General features: G+C 49.7%; 3 protein-coding genes across 8 annotated transcripts in view; all 3 read left to right on the top strand.

Moving 5' to 3' along the window:
- The first annotated feature begins 658 nt into the window (after positions 1 to 658).
- PRRT2 (proline rich transmembrane protein 2) lies at positions 659 to 5,143 on the top strand. Of its 4 annotated transcripts, XM_072599225.1 has the most exons (4): positions 659 to 746; positions 1,738 to 2,813; positions 3,284 to 3,416; positions 3,735 to 5,143. In XM_072599225.1, the coding sequence occupies exons 2-4, from the start codon at positions 1,803 to 1,805 to the stop codon at positions 3,743 to 3,745; spliced, it is 1,155 nt and encodes a 384-aa protein (XP_072455326.1). In that variant the 5' UTR covers positions 659 to 746; positions 1,738 to 1,802; the 3' UTR covers positions 3,746 to 5,143. The 4 variants fall into 4 exon arrangements, with proteins under 4 accessions (XP_072455326.1, XP_072455318.1, XP_072455308.1 ...); XM_072599217.1 differs by lacking the exon at positions 3,735 to 5,143 and having other exon boundaries at positions 3,284 to 3,588; XM_072599207.1 differs by having other exon boundaries at positions 688 to 2,813; positions 3,735 to 4,629.
- Positions 5,144 to 5,758: 615 nt separating this feature from the next.
- PAGR1 (PAXIP1 associated glutamate rich protein 1) lies at positions 5,759 to 7,756 on the top strand. The gene is made up of 4 exons (XM_072599267.1): positions 5,759 to 5,878; positions 6,206 to 6,728; positions 7,226 to 7,308; positions 7,557 to 7,756. The coding sequence occupies exons 2-4, from the start codon at positions 6,229 to 6,231 to the stop codon at positions 7,754 to 7,756; spliced, it is 783 nt and encodes a 260-aa protein (XP_072455368.1). The 5' UTR covers positions 5,759 to 5,878; positions 6,206 to 6,228.
- MVP (major vault protein) overlaps positions 5,794 to 19,217 on the top strand; it is a 34,754-nt gene continuing 21,330 nt past the window's right edge. The window contains exons 1-3 of one of the 3 annotated variants that reach the window (XM_072599087.1): positions 5,794 to 5,878; positions 15,160 to 15,339; positions 15,711 to 15,909. In XM_072599087.1, the coding sequence (XP_072455188.1) occupies positions 15,212 to 15,339; positions 15,711 to 15,909 (327 nt within the window). In that variant the 5' untranslated portion in view covers positions 5,794 to 5,878; positions 15,160 to 15,211. Of the gene's footprint in view, positions 5,879 to 7,789; positions 7,902 to 8,208; positions 8,356 to 15,159; positions 15,340 to 15,710; positions 15,910 to 19,217 lie in introns of those variants that run through there. The other 2 variants (XM_072599088.1, XM_072599086.1) reach the window with 2 other exon arrangements.

The following is a 19,217-nucleotide window of genomic DNA, read 5'->3' as shown; positions in this document are numbered from 1 at the left end:
CATGTCATCGATGCAAGCTGGAGCAGTGGCAAGGCTGGGGAAAGTCTGAGAGCCCCAGGACCGTGGGTGGGTGGGGCCAGTGAAGAAGGGAAGTTGCAGTTGCCCCTACGGACACCCCATTCCAGCCTTTACCTACCCCATCCACCTGCGCCCAGCTCCCAACCCCTTCCTTTTCACGTCCTCATCACTCTCGGCCCCTTTCCGGCAGCCCCTGGTCCACCTTTAGTGGGGGAAAGGGGACCCCTCTCCTTGCGCTCCCCTGTGGCTCCCTTCCCTCTCCTACCCCCCACCCGGATCCCGCAGCCCAGCCTGCCCCCCTCCGGACACAGCCCTGGCTTCTCTCCCCTTCCCCCCATGCCAGCCTCTCCCGTCTGGTCTCACACCCCGCACCGCAGCCCTTCAAGCCCAAGGAGGGGGAAGGGAAGTTCGGCGACCGTTGGGCTGGAGGGGGGCGCGAGGGCCTGGGGGGGTCGCTGGGTGGGGAGGGATGGGGGCGCGAGGCAACCTGCTGGTTGCCAGGGTAACTCAGGGCCCCGGCGCGCGAGGCTCCCCCGGGTCCGGGAGGGGAGGGGATGGAGTGCTGGGGGGCGGGGGCGGCGCGCGCAAGGCGGGGTGGAGGGAGGGAGGGGAACCGCTGCTTCGCTGGCTCGCTCGCTCGCTCGCCGCCTAGCTCGCTCGCTCGCTCCCCGGCTGCAGCAGCGGCGGTGGCGGCAGGAGCAGCCCCCAGGGCTCCGGCAGAAGAAGAGGTAAGCGAGGGTGTTGTGGGGAGGTGCCCTGGGCCCCCGGGGCCAAGAGTGGAGGAGATTCACTATGTGAGTGTAGGGCGCACGGACCGATGGAGCCCCGCGCAAGAATGCGGGGTCCCTGTGGGGGGGAAAGGGTGCATGAGAAACCGAGGTGCTAGGGTAATGTAAAGGCACGGGACCGGAGGGGGACGCAGCAGGGAGGGTGGCACTCCCCTGGGCGAAGGGATTGGAGAGACATAAGGAAGGGATTTCCCCTTCCCTAGGGGAGGGGGCTCCATACGCACGCAGTAAGAAAACCACCAGTCTGAGCTGGGGTGGGGAAGGGGAGGGACGTGAGGGAAAGGAGGAAGAAGGGATGGGGAGAGTTACCAAACAAGGGAGACTGGAACCAGTGTGAGGGGGGATGGAGGAAAGATGGGAGAGCGTAGGGGGAGACAGAAAGGAAGAGTGGCCATCTGCCCGGGAGTGGGTTCATCAGGGTGCCGATGAGAGCCTGGATTTGGTAGGCGAGGCGCTGACTACCTGCCTGCCAGTCTGCCTATGGCTCAGCGTCTGGGGCTGGCTATGCGTGTCTGCATCTCTATCCACGGCCGAGTTTCTCTGGATGACACAGGGGAGGGGGCTCTGAAGAAAGTGGGTGTGGGTGGAGAACCGAAGGAAGGTTAGCTTTCTACTCCTGGTACCCAACGGGTGAAGCCAGGTCTCTCCTGCACTATAAAGAGCTGGGTGAAGGAGAATCTCACTTTCTAAGGCACCCCATCACCTTCCTGGCTTTGAGCTGGAAGGAAGAAAAGTCCCAGCTTTCTATTACTTACCCAAAGCAAAGCTGCTAGCCTGCCCTCAGCTCAGAGGGAAAAGCAAGGACCTCTTGAGGTCCTTCCCTCTGTCTGCTGACCATTGGCCATGACCTTACTCCTCTTCAGTCAGAGCCAGCTGAGGCTCCTGGGCTCCATGTTCTACACTTTCCCAGCTGTGTCTCCTCTTATTCCAGGATATCCTGTTGCTGCTCTCTCCTCTTCCCCCAGTATCCTATCCCTCCCCTCCTCCCACCTCAAGATGGCATCCAGTGGCTCTGATGGGGCAGAGATGAAGGGGGATGAGGAGGGTACCTCAGCCCAAGGCGAAGGGGCTGGAACTACTCCTGGAGCAGAGACTACCCTTCCCCAGTCTCCAGCTGGGGCACAGGACATCAAGGAGACCCCCCAAATGGGTTCAGATTCCACCAGACCTTCAGATGAAGGCCCAGAAGTGGGGACATCCCCTGAGCAGGCAATAAAAACTTCTGAGGCATCAGAAGGGACCCAAAACCCAGCCAAGAGCACAGACCCCATACCAGACCCAGGAAGTTCACTGGCAGAACAGACCCCTGGAGCAGATTCACATCCTCAGCTAACACCAGAAACCTACAAAGAATCTGTGCCAACCCCAGAAGGGAGCAAAAAGCCAACCCCAGAAGAGAAAAAAGAGCCGGCCCCAGAAGGGAGTAAAAAGCCAAGCCCAGAAGAGAAAAAAGAGCCGGCCCCAGAAGGGAGCAAAGAGGCGGCCCCAGTTCTAGAAGTGAACAAAGAATCATCTCCAACCCCAGGACCAGAGGCAGAACAGGGGACTAAGCAGGAACCAGTGTCTGACCTCAGGCCAGTCCCCCAGTCTACATCTCCTGCACAAAAGGCAATGCCTATCTCCACAGCCCCTGAGGACCTAACAGAGGACCTGATAGAGAAACAAGAGAATGGGGCAGTAGTACCAATGCAGGCTGGAGAGGGGAACAAGGACACGATTCCTAAGCCCCACTCTCCTCCTCTACCCAAGGGCCCTCCAGCCAATGGGGCACCCCCAAAGGTGCTACAGCAGTTGGTGGATGAAGAGAAAGGAGTTGGGGGGCATGGTGCAAAGCCTGGCTCCCCCAGAGGCAGCCTGAGCCGCCAGCCCAGCTCCCTGCTAGGGGGGCCAGGAGTTGAGGGGGGTGAAGAGATCCCAAAACCACGTGACTACATCATCATCGCCATCCTATCTTGCTTCTGCCCAATGTGGCCTGTCAACATTGTAGCTTTTGCTTATGCCATCATGGTGAGTTCTTGGAAATCCCCACCTTCCCTCTGCCCTAGCTCCCTTATACTCTAGCTCAAGTGCTCTCCATGTCTGTGATTTGGAAACCCCAGGGATGAGGGGAATGGGAATTGGGGGGACAGTGTTTTTTTATTCCTGGGCCATCTCCTCATGGACCCTGAGAACCACATCTCCAAAAAGTTCTGTGCCTCTCCCTTTAGATTTCTGGTCACTTATCCCTCTTCTTTGATCTCATCTCTCCCTGGCCCTTGTATCTCGGAAATTTCCTCCAAAACCCTCTACTTCCCAGGAAGGGGTAAAGGGATAAAAAGTGTTTGATCTTATATTGAGGATGTTGTCCTTTTCTCCTTCTTCCCTCTCTTCTCTATACATTATGATGGACACACTGGCTGAATAATGATGGTCGCCTGATCCTCACCACCTCGTTGGACCCTCACCATGATCCTCAATTCTGTGGGTGACCACTCCAGTCTCGGAACAGTCTACAGCAGGGTGATGTGGATGGAGCTCAACGCTTGGGAAGGGTGGCCAAGCTTCTGAGTATTGTAGCATTGGTGGGTGGGGTCCTCATCATCATTGCTTCCTGTATCATCAACTTTGGATGTGAGTATGAATGTGAGTTGGTTGGGGAGTGGGGATGGGTCTGGGGTTGGGAATGTGGAAAGGGCTGGGTGAATGGTGGGTGTATATAGTAGAGCCTGGAAGTTTCTAGCCAGAGAATTGAGTGGGTGGAGAGGGATTGGTTTTCTTTGAAGGATTGGCTCTGTGCAAACAGCTAGATTTGAGGAAAAGAGGAACTGGTTGTTAGTGGAGGTCTAGCATCATTAACCTCATATACCTGTTCTCTCTGTCTCTGTTTCTCCGTCTGTCTCTCTGTCTCTCTTCTCCCTCTATCCCCATCCCTTTCTCTCCTCTGAACAGTATTTAAATGAGAGGCTCTACCCTGTGTCCCTTCGAATTTTTCTTCTGAACTACCGAGGTCCACCTTTTCCCTGGGGTGAGGCCTAATTATGGCCCCCACCCCCAACCCTTGATCCTACAGAGACCAAGGGAGCTGGAGCAGGGCCTTGTTTACAGTATTCCTTTCCTCTCCCTCCCCACTCCCATATCATTCATATCTCTGCCCTTTTCCTATCCTCTCTGCTCACCTGCCAATCTTCCCTTTTTTTCTTTCTTTCCACACCCTTGTCCACCTTCTACTCCTCCCAGCTCCCTTTCCCTCATTTGCTTTCAACATTCTCAACCTTTTTCTTTTCATGGCCTTCTCCCAAACTGTTTCTTCTCATCCAGTCTCAATCTACCCTATTTTCTCATCTCCCTTTCCATAAACTGCCTCAATTTCTTACCTTCCCCCTTCCCCTTTCCTGGGCGTACTACAAACTGAATAGACTGAAGTGGGTGTGGTGGGTGACCGACCCTGTTCCCCATCTCCAGGGGAACCGACTGATCTTAGGGAAAGCCGCCCCTCCTCCTTCCCTGACAGGAAGGGGTTGACAGGGGCTGTGCCCAGTTCACGTTGGGAAAGGGAGTGGTGGTGGGACATCCTCCCGGGAATGATATGCAAAAACAAGACCCCAGCCTATCTCTCTGCCTGCTCGTTCTCTTCAGACAATTCCTGGGAGCAGACTAAGGGTCTGCCCTCCCAGGAGCTCCCTGTGAGTCGGAGCATGGGGAGAGAGCTGCACTGAGGGGCATGAGAGGAAGGGAGGGGGGCGGGCCTTAAAGTCTCCTAATCTCACGTGGGGGGTGGGGGGCCTGGGGTGCCTTGCTGTTCGGTCTGTGATGCTTGTGACCACGCATGGGGGAATGGGACTGGGGCGGGTATTTTCTAAGCTGGGGGCGTGCTGGCCCAGTCGAGTCCCCCCGGCACTGCGCCCAGTCCGCACCCCCTCCCCTGGCTACCAGAAGGAGCGGATTTTAGCAGTTTAATTTACGTGTTCGCTTATTTCTAGGGGGAGGGTTGTGCCATTCACGTGCTTTGTACGAAACATGCCAAAAAATCGGACCAAATGCCCAGAGGCTGAACTCAAACTGACCCCGGGCTTGCAAGGGGCGTGTCCTCGTAGGTTCTTTTCAGGGGACCGGGGCCACTTTGCCGCACAAGGCGGAGCCAGAGGCTTGGCGTGGGGGTGGGGAGTTACCCAGCCCAGCGGGCAGAGAATTTTTTTTTCCTTTCTTAAAAAAAAAAGTGTGGGGGGAAAAAACCCACGGATCTAAAAAAACCAAAAAAAACAAAAGCCGAACACACACACAACAAAATTATCTTACTGGCTGCCCATTTTGTATGGAGGATGCTGCATGAATCACCAATAAACAGACTGTGCATGAGACGCCCTCCTTTGGCTGCCTCCGTCCATCTGTCGGTCAGCTCCCGCCAGCGCGCTGCCCTCCCCCCTCCCCCCTCCTCAGGCCCCGGGGGTCCTAGGCCCCCCCTTCTGGGCCTCAATTCCCCGAACCGTAAAATGGGCATGTGAAACGTGCCCCGCCTGCATGGCATGGGCTCGGCAGAGCCTAAAGCGAGACGGAACAGTGTGCGAGCGCTGCTCCAGACCCTGAAGACGGGGAAGCCTCTGCGAAAGCCTGGCGGGGAAGCGGGGAGGCGCGGAGAGAACGATCCTGCCCGAACCACACGGGTTTGGGGCGCTGCGCACGCGCGGCCATGGCGGCCATCTTAACTCCTGGCAGACGCCGGACTCGCAGGCTTTTCCCTCCTCCGCGGGGCCTCGAGGCCTGTTCCAGGCGCATGCGCCTACTATGGCCTGAGTGAAGGAGGGATAGGGGGTGGTAAGGGTGCTGCTCCAGGCGCGTATCGGATCTCCTCGCACGCGGGACAGGAACGCGGGTGGACGTCGCGTGGCCGCGGGGGTTGGCCCGGGATCGACTTCGCGGGGACCCGAGTGGATGCGCGCGCCGCGGTGGCTGGGGCGGAGAGTGGGGAGGAGGTGGAGTTAACGTGGGAAAAGCGCGCGCGCAAGTGGGCTCTCCTCCCCCACCGGCCCATCCCCCAATCCCGTCCGTGTCCGACCCCCGAGGGAAAAGGGGGCAGAAGACTCCGTCTGGCCTAGGTGTGTGCGGCCTTCTCTTCCGAGGCGGCTCTATAAATTGGGGGTGGGGCGTGGCTTTTTATAAAGAGCTCCTTTTCCTCCGTCCTACCCTCTGAGATCCCGGGGGGAGCGTCCTGGGGCTGAAGACCGTGGGGGGCGGGGAAGGGGGACAGGGATGGGGTGCAGCGAGCCCTTGGCCAGCCTGGAGATCCCCACGGGGGAGCCTACTCTCCGGACTGGGATTGGGGATCCCGGAGGCTGACCCCCTTCCCCTCGAGGGCAGGCCAGTGCCTCGGTGGCCCTGGGCCCCCAGAGCTGCCAGTCATTGTAGGGCTTCCTCCCCTGCAGCTCCAGGGCCCCGGCCCAGGGCCATGGAGTCCTTGGCGGCGACCCAGGCAGCGCTGGAGCCCGGGGAAGGGGAGGTGACCTCGGGCCTGGAGGCTTTGGCTGTGGAGGACCCTGCAGGGGCCCCTGCCCGGACGGACCCGGCCCGGGAGGCGGAGGAGGAGGGAAGGGAAAGGGCCAGAGAAGAAGTGCAGGTGGAGGTGGAAGCGGGGGAGCCCGCCCTTGAAGAGGCCCAGGTAGAACCGGCAGGTACGTCCGAGGAGGAAGAAGACGACGACGAAGAAGATGAAGGAAAGGAAGACTGGTGTGTGCCTTGCAGTGATGAAGAGCTAGAGGTACCCCAGGATGGGGAACCCTGGATGCCACCCCCTGCTGAAATTCGAAAACTCTATGAGCTGCTGGCCACCCACGGCACTCTGGAGCTCCAGGCTGAGGTTCTACCCCGAAGGCCTCCCACTCCCGAGGTCCAGAGTGAGGAGGAGAAATCAGATGAAGAGCCTGAGGCAGAGGAAGAGGAGGAGGAAAAGTGAGTGTGGCCACCTCCCGGGACATGGCACCCAAGGAGAAGATGGGAGGGAAAGGGCTCCCTAAGACCTGGGGATAGGTTGGAGAGGAAGCTGTCACACAACTATCTCGCGATCCTCACCGCTGAGGGAAAGGAGCAGGTGCTACTATGACCCCATTTGCAGAAGAGGAAACTGAGGACAGACAGGTTAAGTGACTTGTCCGGGGTCACACAGCTAGTGCGTGTCTGAGGCTAGATTTATCTCAGGTCTCCCAATACTCTATCTACTTCCCCTGTAAAGTAGGATAAATGCCTAGGAAAAGATAAAGGGGTAGGGAGGCCAAGGAATAAAGAACAGGGCAGGAGGGAATTAAGGGGCAAAGATTTAAAAAAACAGAACAGAAAGCAGATTGAGGAAAAAAGCAGAAAGTAAGCCCCCCCCCCCCCCCGCCCATCCCATTGGGGTGTGAAGAAAGGAAGCTGCCCAACAACACTTTCTGTGTTTTGCCTGGCCCTAGACCTCATGTGCCCACAGAATTTGACTTTGATGATGAGCCCATGACGCCCAAGGATTCCCTGATTGACAGAAGACGTACCCCAGGTACGGCCCTGGGGAGCTTGCGTGGGCACTGGAGGGGAGGGGAGCAGTTGGGAGGTTCGGAGGGAGAGAGCAGTGTTCCCCCCGAGCCAGGCGGGCAGAGCGTGGCGCCCCTCGCACCCCCCAAGGGCAGCGGAGTTTGTGTGGTAGACCGTCACTACTCACTGTCCCGAGCCCCGGGCGGCCGGGCAGCCGGGGGGCCGGGCGGCCGGGCGCGGGGTCCTCAGTCTGCCCACCCGTGCGCCCTCCAGGGAGCTCCGCCCGGAGCCAGAAGCGCGAGGCCCGCCTCGACAAGGTGCTCTCCGACATGAAGCGGCACAAGAAGCTGGAGGAGCAGATCCTCCGGACTGGCCGAGACCTCTTCAGCCTGGACTCGGAAGACCCCTCGCCTTCGACCACTCCCGTCCGACCCGCAGGAGGAGGGCTCTTCTTGAGGCAGCGGAAGTACTGAGGGCACGGGGCTCCCCTCCGCAGCCCCCCGAGCGCCAGCGCGCCCGGCCCGAGGCCGGCCGGAGAAGGGGCCGGCGAGCGGAGGAGAGCGGCGTGGCGGGGCGGGCCGCGCCTCGGCGCCCGGGACCTCGCATTGTGCGACCTTGGTGTGTAAATAAAGACTGTAGCCCACGCCGCTCCGCTCCCCTTCATCCCCGGCTGCCGGGGGCAGGAGGGCAGTTCCCGCGGAGAAACTCCCTAGGGCAGGCGGCTCGGCTGTTCCCTCCCCTTTCCCCTCGGGGGGGGGGGGGGTGGATCTGTAGGGCTCCGGGATTCCTCGGGAGCGGGTCCAGTGGACCAGAACTTTGGCTCCTCCCGCCCAGGCTCCCGGAGTTGGGGTCGAGGAAGCGGAGCCCCGTCCGGGGGAGGGTCCGGGCCCTGCCTCCGCCGCGCTCCGCGGGCCCTTTAAGTGCTCGGGTCCCACCCCCGCCGGGCCCTGGGCCGCGGCTGCCAGGAAGTCTATAAAAGCGGGCCGGGGGGGGAGCGTCCTGCGAGTCCTCGAGGGATGAGACGGCGGCCCCGGCGAGCGCACCTCCCTGCCAGCGGCGTCGCGGCCCCTCCGTAAGTGCGCCTCGGCCCGCCCTGCCGTTAGGAGCCCCGGGGGCCGGGAGGCGTCCGCGACCCCGGCGAGCAGGCCCCCTTCTCCAAGCTCCCCCTTCTCGGTGCCGTTGCCGGGAGGCGGCGGGCGGCTCGGGGCCTTTCCCGGGCGCGCCTCTTCAGGTCCGGAAAGGGCACCTGGCAGCCGCCAGAACCAGTGGGTGTGCCGGTGGGAAGGGGCCTGAGGGGTCCGCGGAGAACTGCCCCCCGAGGGCAGTGCCCTAGCCCCCAGATTTGTGCTAGAGGAGCGTCCTCGTCCCTTACACCGAACTCGGTTAAGAAACCCACTTCATGCTGCCCGCAGATGCCAGGGCCTTGGTTCAGGGGCTTTGGGGCTCTTTGAGGGGGTCGGGGCCAGTCCCACCCCCCGTCATGCGGACCCACCCTTCTAATCAGGCTCTTCAGCCTTGACTCCTCCTGGCCTTCATGGTGGGTTTGCCCAAAGAAAACCAGGAAGCATCACCCGTGGCCTGGAAACCAGAAGGACCTTGAGAAATGCTGTAGCTGTACTGGGAGGGGCCTTAGGGATGAATCCCTGCCCTTTGGCAGATAAGGAACCTTATCTACGGAAGAGGAAACGCCCTGTTCTGGTTTCGAGGCTCAGTCTTCACCCCCATCCCCTCAGGGCGCTTCTCAGGGTTTTTCACTGACCCTACCCATTGCCCAGAAGGGGGGAGAGCCGGGGGCTTTCTGAGCTTCCAGTCTGGCCTCGGACCCTTTAGCTGTGACCTGGGGCGAATCACTTGACCTCTCTCGGTTCATTCCATCTTCCTCACTAGGTACTAGCTATGACTATTTGTTGGTTGGGCCAAAGGGAAGCACCTGCCCCCAGAAGTAAAAGTGTGTTGACGTAAGTGCTGTCAGCATTCCTTCATTCAGCAGATGTCCCCAAAGTATGATGGATACAAAGGTAGGAGTCTGTAGGATGTAATACCTCAAACAAGGCGCTATTAAAACTAGTTCATGGATCGTTCAGCAAATTTTAGTGAAGTATCTGTTGTGTGTACTGGGTCCTGAGAGAGAGACAGCATGAGAGAGCTGGCCCAGCATGGAAGATCAAGAGGTGGACTTGAGCAAGAGACAGTACCTCCTTTGTGCCAGTACTCTATGCTGAAGATACTAACCGGGAGAAAATCCTTGCTCTTGAGGGACTTCCAGGGGCAGATAATATAAAAACAGCTATGTACAGGGTAAACGGAGGTAGCATTGAGGGGAACTGGGAAAGACCCCTGTGGAAGATGAGCTGAGACTTTCAGGGAAGCCAGGAGACAGGTGAAGAAAGTAATCGGAGAAAGCAAGTGGAAAAAAGGACAAATTTGGGAGATGAGTGTCTTGTGCAAGAAACAGCAAAGGGGCCGGGTGTCTACTGAATTTTAGAGTTAGATCGAAGCAAGTCAAGTGTGAGAAGACTGAGAATGTAGGAAGCAGTTTGTGAGAGTCTTTAAAAGCCAAACAGGAGGAGTCCTAGAAGTAATGGGAAACCATTAGACTTTGAGTTGGAGGAGGAGGTTGAGGGGGTGAAACATGGTCACATTTGCACTTAGAAAAATCACCTTAGTGATTGAGTTCAGGGTGGATTAGAGTGAGGGAGTCAGGGAGGCCCACCAGGAAGCAGTAGTTCAGGTGAGGTGCACTGGGGTAGTGGGTGTGAAAGGAGGGGAATCTGGACCCATAGGAGAGATGTCACAAAAAGTAGCAATGGTAGGACTTGGCAATAGATTGGATATAGGGGAAGTGAAAGAGAACGAGGGGTTGGAAATGGCACCTAGGTTGTGAGCCTGGGAGACTTGGAGGATAGTGTTACTCCTTATTAATATAATATACTCCTTATTAATATAAAGGCTAGTAAGGAAAAGAGAAGGGGAAAGAGAGATACTCAGTTTAAGCTGTCTATGGGATGTACAATTTGAGATGTTCTGGAGGTCAGGAGGATATTTGACTTACTAGCTATGTGACCCTTTCTTGTCTTTTTCTTGAAGGGGGTAGCTCTTCCTCGGCAGCATGGGGCTAAACAGTCCCTAACAGTACAGGGGTAAACCTTCCCTTAAGTCAGATGAATTTGAAATGGAGAGGAAAGGCTTACTGAGGTGGTCTTCCACAAAACTAAGATGCTGCCCTGGAAGTCAGAGTCCTTTCTTGATCTGGCTGGTTTCAGTAAAACACTATGATGGGTAAAGTCTGAAATAATTGAGGAGACTTTAAAGGTTCAAGATTCCAAGTAATTTATTAAGCAATGTATCTTGTGCCAGTTGTATAACAGATCAGGATCAGACATCCTCAGCTTGCCACTGGATCCTGAATACAGAGGGAGGTAGATTTTTATGCATTAAAAGAAAACAATAGGATATAAATCCAGGGTACAAGATCTCTGATTTCTAAGTGAACTTTCCACCTTAGATGGGGAGAGTGAACAGGTGCAGTTTCCTGAAATCAGGAAAAGAGGTTTCCCCCTCTCCCCCAAGTGTCTGTATTCAGTCAGAAGAACAATGAAACAACAACTGGTTTGGACCAGTTTTCAGATTTGCTTTAGAGGTATAATTCAAAGAAAATTCCCTGCATCCGTCTTCAGATCTGACTGGGTTTTTGGTCAATATAACCTAGTTCCTTAGTTAAGGGTCTCTAAGCAATAGGTAGCGGTAATCCAGCTTCCCAGCCATGAAGAACTAGATTTAAATAATGCAGTAAAGTTTTCTCACAAGACAGCAGTTGGACTAAACCCATAATTGAATAGAAAAGGAACTGAGCCAGATCCAGAATTAAGTCATAAAATGGAGTCGGTGTGGTTTGCTCAATTTCCACATCCTCTGTGTCAGTTTCCTCCCTTGTCAAATAAGGGGGTTAGACTCAGTGACCTCGGAAGTCCTTTCCAATAGGAAATTTATGAGCCTGTGAACCTTAGCGTTATAGTTTATTGTCACATAAGTGCACTAATCAAGTGCATGTGAGATCCAAGGGGCATCATTATTGCGTGGGGTAAATGGTTTCATGGAGGAGGGGCCGCTTTTGAGTTGAGAAGTAATGAAGGAGGAGAGATTCAACAGGAAGGAGGAGAGATTCAACAGGAAAGAGAAGGCTTTCTAAGCCTAGTAAATCGTATAAACAAAGGATTGGTAGTGCATGAGTAATGCATGTTTGCGCAGAACTGATCAGATTCAGCTGGAGTGAAAGCTAAGGCTAGCGCCAGAGAGTGAAAGGCCTTGAATAACGGAAGGAATCCGGATTGAACAGAAGTGACCTGTGATTATAGATTTGGAGCTGAGGGGGGAAAAAACAACCTTAAAGGTCATCTAGTTACACCCCCTCAATGTAGAGATGATAAAACTGAGTCCAAGGGAGGTTAGGTCACACAGTGAGTTAAGTAGCGGAAAAGGAATTCAAGCCAGGGTTTTGAATCTCCGGATCTAGCCACGTTCCCTTCATGTATCACCAGTTGTGTCTAAGATTATTTTGGCATTAAGGATGAATTATTAAGAGGAGAGAAAGGCCTGTTAGGAGTCTTTTTCTCCTTCTGTGAAGTGGGTCCCGACCCCCTGGCCAGGTAGGGAGCTCCAGAGATCAACTTGTCTCTTTTGTACCTTGTCTCTCGGGAAGAGTTCTGTCTTCCTTTTGGGATTCAGCCAAAGCAATACTTGGGGGAAAGTTTGTATCTCTAAAAACAGAAAGATTCGATGAATGAATTGGGCATGCAACTAAAAAAAAAACTAGAAAAAGAACAAATTAAAAATCCCCAGTTAAACACCAAAATGAAAATCAAAGGAGAAATTGATAACGTTTGAAAGTGAGAAAACCATTGAACTAATAAATGAAACTAGGAACTAGTTTTATGAGAAGAAAAGAAAAGTCAATTTGATTTAAAAAATGAAAGAAGAAAACCAAATTACTTGTATAAAAAATGAATGCACCACCAGTGAAGATGAAATTAAAGCAATGATTGGGGGTTATTTTGCTCAATTTTATGCTGGTAAAACTGACAATCTAAGTGAAATGGATGAAAATTTACAAAAAATATGACTTGACCATATTAAGAGGAAATAGAATACTTAAATAACCCCATCTTTAAAAAAAAGTAATTGAACAAGCCATCGCTGAAAAAAAATCCCAGAGACCAGATGAATTCACTAGTAGATTCTACCAGACGTTTAAGGAACAGCTATTTGAAAAGATAGGTTAGGAAGGAATCCTGCCAAATTACTTTTATTGACCCAGATATGGTTCTGATACCTAAACCAGGGAAAGCAAAAACAGAGAAAGAGAACTATAAACTAATTTCTTTACAGTATATGGATGCAAAATTTTAAAATACTAGGAAGGAGATTACAGCAACGTATCAAAAAGATCATACACTATGACCAGGGAGGATTTATACCAAGAATGCAGGGCTGGTTCAGTATTAGGAAAACCATATCAATAACAACAAAAATTGTATGACAAAAGTCATATAATGATAGATGTAGAAAAAGCCTTTGACAAAATACAACACCCATTAAAAACACTACATGTCCTAGGAATCAGTGGAACCCTTCTTAAAATAAGTAGAATCTACCTAAAATCAAGAGCAAGTATTATCTTTAATGGAGCTTTCCCAGTAACATCAGGGGTGAAGCAAGGATGTCCATTATCACCATTATTATTCAGTATTGTAATAGGAATGCTAGCTATAACATAAGACAAGAAAAAGCAGTTGAAGAATAAAAATTAACAATGAGGAAATAAAATCATTCCTTTTTGCGGATGATATGATGTTATACTTAGAGAACCCTAGAGAATCAATGAAAAAAATCTCGTTGAAACAACTTTAGCAACGTTGCAGGATGTTGTCACAAGTAAATTCAATCAAAGTAAATTGAGGTATAGAACTCCAAGCAAAATCAGTTTATTAACAGTGACACATATAACTGTTAACAAATTGGATTAGACTAGCCACTGCACTAAAGCCAGTAGCTCCAGTGAGGTCACCCTCTTTATTGATACGCAGAAAAGAAGGGTATCTTGGTAGCCATGACACATTACAACTGGCTATACTAAGAAAAGTGGGCTGGCGTTCAAATGAAACTCAGTTTCCTGTTGGAATAGTCAACTTTTCTTTTTTTGTGCCACTTATTTGCCATGTCCAACACCTTTCAACTCCCTTCTGGAACAGAGCATTCATGTTAATATGTTTGGTCTGAGTTTTCAGAATAGGTTATAAACCTTTAGCCTTTTTAATTTTTTCACACCTGAGCCCTATCTTATTCTTGCCATCCTTCTCTGGGCCTACTTTTGCAATGAAATCACTAGCTGTCAAAGTTTCTATTGGCTTGGTTTGAAGGTCACCATCCTCAGGGCATGTCAATGTATCAATTATACCACCCTCCAAATGGTCTTTTTTGCTTATGCTCAGTAAGAATTTCCACAAGGTGACATGACCAAGTATCCCATGGAATTTCTATTTTTAGTTGTCTCTGGGCAGCTAATGAAACAATTTCTTCAATCTCTTTGTCTTTCCAAGAAGAACAGGGGAGCCATCCTTCCCATTTGGCTTAATTTTTTTGTCTTCTGATTTCATTTGTGAAACTTACCGAGACCAACCATTTTTTCCAACAATATATCAAGTCATTGGCCATTGGACACAGAATTCTATATTTAGAGTATCTGCTGTTGAGTTCATCTTTATATGTCTAACAGTTGTGTTTCTTAGCACCTTCTTACTACCTTTTCTACCACTTTGCTACCATTTCTGCGAGGGAGTCATGCAAGACCAAGGACTGTTGTTTATTTTCTCTTTCAAGGTTGCCTTTGCCAGAGAATCTTATCACCTAGTGGGCAACCAGCTGGTGATGAACCTCTCTATATATAGTAGCTACTTTGGCACTCAATCTGTCACCAAAACTGTATTTCTAGTACAGTAGAGTCTGCCAGAGCTTAAGGTTTATTGACAAATCATTCAAGGAACCAGGATCGCCTCCATGAAATAAGGCATTAGAGAAGGATTTTATGTAGTTTTATCATTTTAAAAACTTAAAATCAGGACTTGCTAAGGGTAGGCTTGGGAAAGCCAAGAATCTTAAGGCTGTTAGCTCAGTGGTAATCTAATCCAATCCATACCTGAACAGGAACTTTCTGGACAATATCCCTGGCCAGCGGTCATCCACTGGAGGAATGGCACTGAGGGAGAATTCCCCTGCCTCCTGCAACAGTCCATTCCTTTTTTGGACGATTCTTAATTGTTAGGGAGTTTTTACTTACATTGAACTAAAATCTGCTTCCCTGAAACAGCTACCTGCAGTTCTTCATTTCTCCCTCTGCAACCAAGCAAAGGAAGTCTAATCTATATCTCTTCCATATGATGGACCCTGTAATACTTAAAGATAATGCCCTAAATCTTCTCTTTCTCATAATAAGAATCTTGAGTTCTTACAGCCATACTGCCATATGAAGATAGAGTGGGTACCCCGAGTCTGTGGCTTTTTTTGTTGTTATTTTGTTTTGGGGGCAATGTTAAGTGATTTGCCCAAGGTCTACTAAGTGTCTGAGGCTGGATTTGAATTCGGGTCTTCCTGACTCCAGGGTTGGTGCTCTGTGCCATCTAGCTGCTTCTTTGTTTTTGTTTTGCTGATCTATGTTAAAAAGGGAAGCAATCAAAGTTTTTCCCAAGAGCCTAAAATGCTTTTTTTTGTTCAGACGTTTTTATTAGCCTTGGTTCTCTCTCTCCCTCCATTTTTCTCCTCTGCTCCCTTTGGCCCCTTCCCTATAATTCATTTGTATTCTTTCCCCCCTTCCCCCAACCAGGGATCCTGTATTAACCATTTCTGATTCTTGCCACCTTGACTCTGAAGTTACCATGGCAAATAAAGGAGATTCCATCATCCGAATCCCCCCATACCACTTCATCCATGTGCTTGACCAGAACACCAATGTATCCCGTGTGGAAGTTGGGCCCAAGACCTACATCCGGCAGGACAATGAAAGGTCAGTATGAGTTCAGAGACCACTGAGTCCTGAAAAGGAAAAAGATACAGAAAAAGAAAGGTTTGGGGCAGGAGAGGGGTAGCAATGCTTATTGATCTGGCTAAACTCCACATCATTCATCTCTTTTATGTTCAGGTAGGAGTGATACCTCATCCAAGCAAGTGTGGGCAGGGAGAAGGGGTTTGGTCTGTTGGAAGAATATGTTCCTTGCTCACCCATTCTAATCTTTCATTATCTGAGAGTCCATGTCTTATTTTCCATCCTCCAACTGCAGCACTGGTCTGCCCTCTTAGGGATATCTGGCTGCGTGGGTAGAGTTTGAGGAGGAGGGAAGGTCTTGGCAATCTCTCATACTTTCTCTTTATTCACAGGGTACTGTTTGCCCCTGCACGTATGGTTACAGTCCCACCACGACATTACTGCATTGTATCTAACCCTGTAGCCCGAGATAAAGGGGGCTGTGTGCTATTTGATGATGCTACAGGACAAGTACGACTTCGGCATGCAGACCTGGAGATCCGGCTGGCCCAGGACCCCTTCCCACTGTACCCAGGGGAGGAGCTGGAACAGGTACCCAGAATATCTCCTATCTCCTTGCTCTCAGCAAAGGCTAGAAAACAAAGGAAAGATGGGTAGGGTATTTGCTAACACTTAAATTAGGTTATATAGAGTTGAATTAGCAAGGAATTCCTTCCTGCCCTACCCACCCTGACCCCTGGATTTGTTGACACAGGTCACATCACACTTATAAAATGATTAAAAACAGTAAGGTGGGATAGGATCAGGAAGGGAAGAATCCCTGGGTGGGATTTCCCTATTGACATGACTTGAGTTACTTGGACAAGTCATTTACTTCTAGGCTTTATCATCTTTATTTTTTTAATTTTTAAACATTTTTTACTTAAAGTTTTAAGTTCCAAATTCTACCCCTCCCTCCATCCCCACCTCCCAAGATGGTAAACAATCAAATATAGGTTATACATGTACAAGTATGTAAAATATTTCCACATTAGTCATTTTGTAAAAGGAGACTTGAATAAAGAGAAAACAGGAAAAAAAAGTGAAAAATAGCATGCTTCCGTCTGTATTCAGTCAATATCAGTTCTTCCTCTGGAAGTGAATAGTATGCTTCATCCTTAGTCCTTTGGGATTGTCTTGGATCATTGTATTCTGAAAATAGTGAAGTCATTCACAGTTCTTCGAACAGTATTGCTGTCTACAACATTCTCTTGGTTCTGTTTAATTCATTATGCATTAGTTCATGTAAGTCTTTCCAGGTTTTTCTGAAATTATTCTTCTTGTCATTTCTTATAGCACAGTAGTATCCCATTACAATCATAAACCATAGTTTATTTAGCCATTCCCCAATTGATGGACATCCCTTTGATTTCCAATTCTTTGCCACCACAAAAAGAGCTACTATAAATATTTTTGTATAAATAAGTCCTTTTCCCTTGTTTTGGATGTCTTTAGAATTTAGACCTAGCAGTGGTATTGCAGGATCAAAGGGTATGTACAGTTTTATAGCCCTTTGGGCATAGTTCCAAATTGCTCTCCAGAATGGTTGGATTGGTTCACAGCTCCAACATAAGTGCATTAGTGCCCAGTTTTCCCACTGCCCCTCCAGCATCCAACGTTTTCCTTTTTTGTCACATTAGCCAATCCGATAGGTGTGAGGTGGCACCCCAGGGTTGTTTTAATTTGCATTTCTCTGATCAGTAGTGATTTAGAGCATTTTTTCATATTACTCTAGATAGCTTTTATTTATCTGAAAACTGCATGTTCATATTCTTTGACCATTTATCATTTGGGGAGTGACTTACATTCTTATAAATATGACTAAATTCTCTGTATATTTGAGAAAAAAGGCCTTTGTCAGAGATACTTTTTGCAAAATTTTTTCCCAGTTTTCTACTTTCCTTATAATTTGGGTTGCATTAGTTTTGTTTGTGCAAAAACTTTTTAATTTTATATAATTGAAATTATTTATTTCACATTTTGTAATGCTCTCTATATCTTCTTTGGTCCTAAATTCTTCCCTTATCCATAAATCTGACAAATAAACTATTCCATGCTCTCTTCGCTTGCTTATTTCATCATCTTTAAATGAAGGCATTGGATCAGAATGGCCTTTAAGATCTTTCCTCGCTCTTGCTGGGCATCTGTGAGCCTATGGCTATTCTGGACAGAGTGGCAGCAGAATATATGCGCTTAGAGTTGAACATATTGCCTACCCCATATATTTTGCCCTAGACCCCCTTCTCCCATATGATACATATTCTCTCACTCCCTGCAATTTCCATAATTATCCTGTTTTCCTAAAGAAGAAACATCTCGTGTTACTTTCAGTTTCCAGCTAAAGGAGTGTGTGAGTGTGTGTGTGTGTGTGTGTGTGTGTATACACATATACATTTATAAATTATACATTTATAAATTTATTTATTTATTTGTGTGTGTGTGTATGTATGTATACATTCACACACATATACACATATTTGGCCAGGCAATGATTACCTCCTTATAGAGTGAAAAAAAAAAATCTGTTTTTTTCCTAAAACATTAACCGGTTTTGGTTAACTGGTTCCCAAGCCTTTCCATTGATTCCTGCTGCTGCACCTATATCTCAGGGAGACACTCACACTGATATGGCAAAGTCTAAAATAATATACATAAAATAGGCAGAAAGCTCGAATTGGAAGTGACCTTAGACTTACAGACTGAGGCAGAAAGGAGATGAGGCCTCCAAAACCATCTATTTTAATCCAATCAGAAGCATTTATGAAATACCTACTCTGTGTCAGGCCCTGTGCTAAGTACCTAGTATGTAAAGCTCAGCATGAAATAGTACCTGCCTTCAAGAAGTGGGGGGTAATTTGGGGTGAGATATTTCTTCCTGAGGAAAATAGGATAATTATGGAAGCTGGCGGGGAGTGGGGAGGCTTTAGACTCTGTTATGGGGAGGGGAGTTTAAGGTGAGTGCAAGTGAGATGCAGCTCCTTTGCCTAGAACAGTCATGACTCACAGGAGCCTCAGTGGACTTGGAAGGAACCGTTAAGGTAATCCAATCCAAGCTCTTTAGTCATATTCCAGTGGGGGAGACAACATGACTACAGTAGAGGTATATACAAATCAGATACAAAATAACTGCGTGTATGGGGGGGATCTGTAGGGTTAGGGAGACATTAGTAGCTCAGGGGTCCAGGAAGGACCTCAACTGGCCAAGTTTACAAGGAAATCAGAGATTCCAAAAGGTGGAGGAGTAGAGAAAGAGTATTTGGGGTGGGGGGGAAACAACCAGTGCAAAGGCTTATGAGACATAGAGTGTCATGGGTAGAGCAACAGGAAACTCTCCTCTAAGATACTCAATAAGGTCAACCAACCTCTGCTGGAAGTTTTTCCAATAATGAGGCAATACCTCGTTTCCTGAGGCAGCTTATTCCATTTTGCCCCCTCAGCTCTCTTAGAACATTTTTATAAATTGTAGGATGTTCCAAAAGTCTTAGTGCAATTGGAACAATTGAAGCTTAAGACTTCAGTAAGACTTTTGGGACACCCTGTTTAGTGTAAAACCTACTTCCCTATAACTTTCACCATTTTTTTCCCTCTATGGCTAAATAAAATAAAGCCAATCTTTCTTCTACCTGTCAGCCCTTAAAAGTATCAAAGGTATCTGTCATATCTGTCATGTCTTCTCTGAGTCTTTTTTTCCCTAATTTTATTTTGTATTCTGAACAGAAAATGAGTGTTTTCATGTGTAATACTTCAATGATTCTCCCTCCCCCTCTCTCTCCCTCTCCCCCTCTCCCCTCTCCCTCCCTCTCCCTCTTTCCCTCCCTCTCCCTCTCTCCCTCCCTCTCCCTCTCTCCCTCCCTCTCCCT

Source organism: Notamacropus eugenii, chromosome 1, assembly GCF_028372415.1.
Source record: "Notamacropus eugenii isolate mMacEug1 chromosome 1, mMacEug1.pri_v2, whole genome shotgun sequence".
Classification (NCBI taxonomy): Eukaryota; Metazoa; Chordata; class Mammalia; order Diprotodontia; family Macropodidae; genus Notamacropus; species Notamacropus eugenii.
The sequence above is the reverse complement of the archived record's forward strand: the minus strand, read 5'-3'. Positions and strand labels throughout refer to the sequence as shown.

What these genes read in the sequence shown, in the direction of transcription:
- PRRT2 (XM_072599199.1), top strand. Translation starts at nt 1,650, where the DNA reads ATGACCTTACTCCTCTTCAGTCAGAGCCAGCTGAGGCTCCTGGGCTCC. An exon ending in CTTTTGCTTATGCCATCATG is followed by an intron (nt 2,814 to 3,283) that starts GTGAGTTCTTGG and finishes TGACCACTCCAG; the next exon opens with TCTCGGAACAGTCTACAGCA.
- PAGR1 (XM_072599267.1), top strand. Translation starts at nt 6,229, where the DNA reads ATGGAGTCCTTGGCGGCGACCCAGGCAGCGCTGGAGCCCGGGGAAGGG. An exon ending in GAGGAAGAGGAGGAGGAAAA is followed by an intron (nt 6,729 to 7,225) that starts GTGAGTGTGGCC and finishes GCCTGGCCCTAG; the next exon opens with ACCTCATGTGCCCACAGAAT. An exon ending in TGACAGAAGACGTACCCCAG is followed by an intron (nt 7,309 to 7,556) that starts GTACGGCCCTGG and finishes TGCGCCCTCCAG; the next exon opens with GGAGCTCCGCCCGGAGCCAG.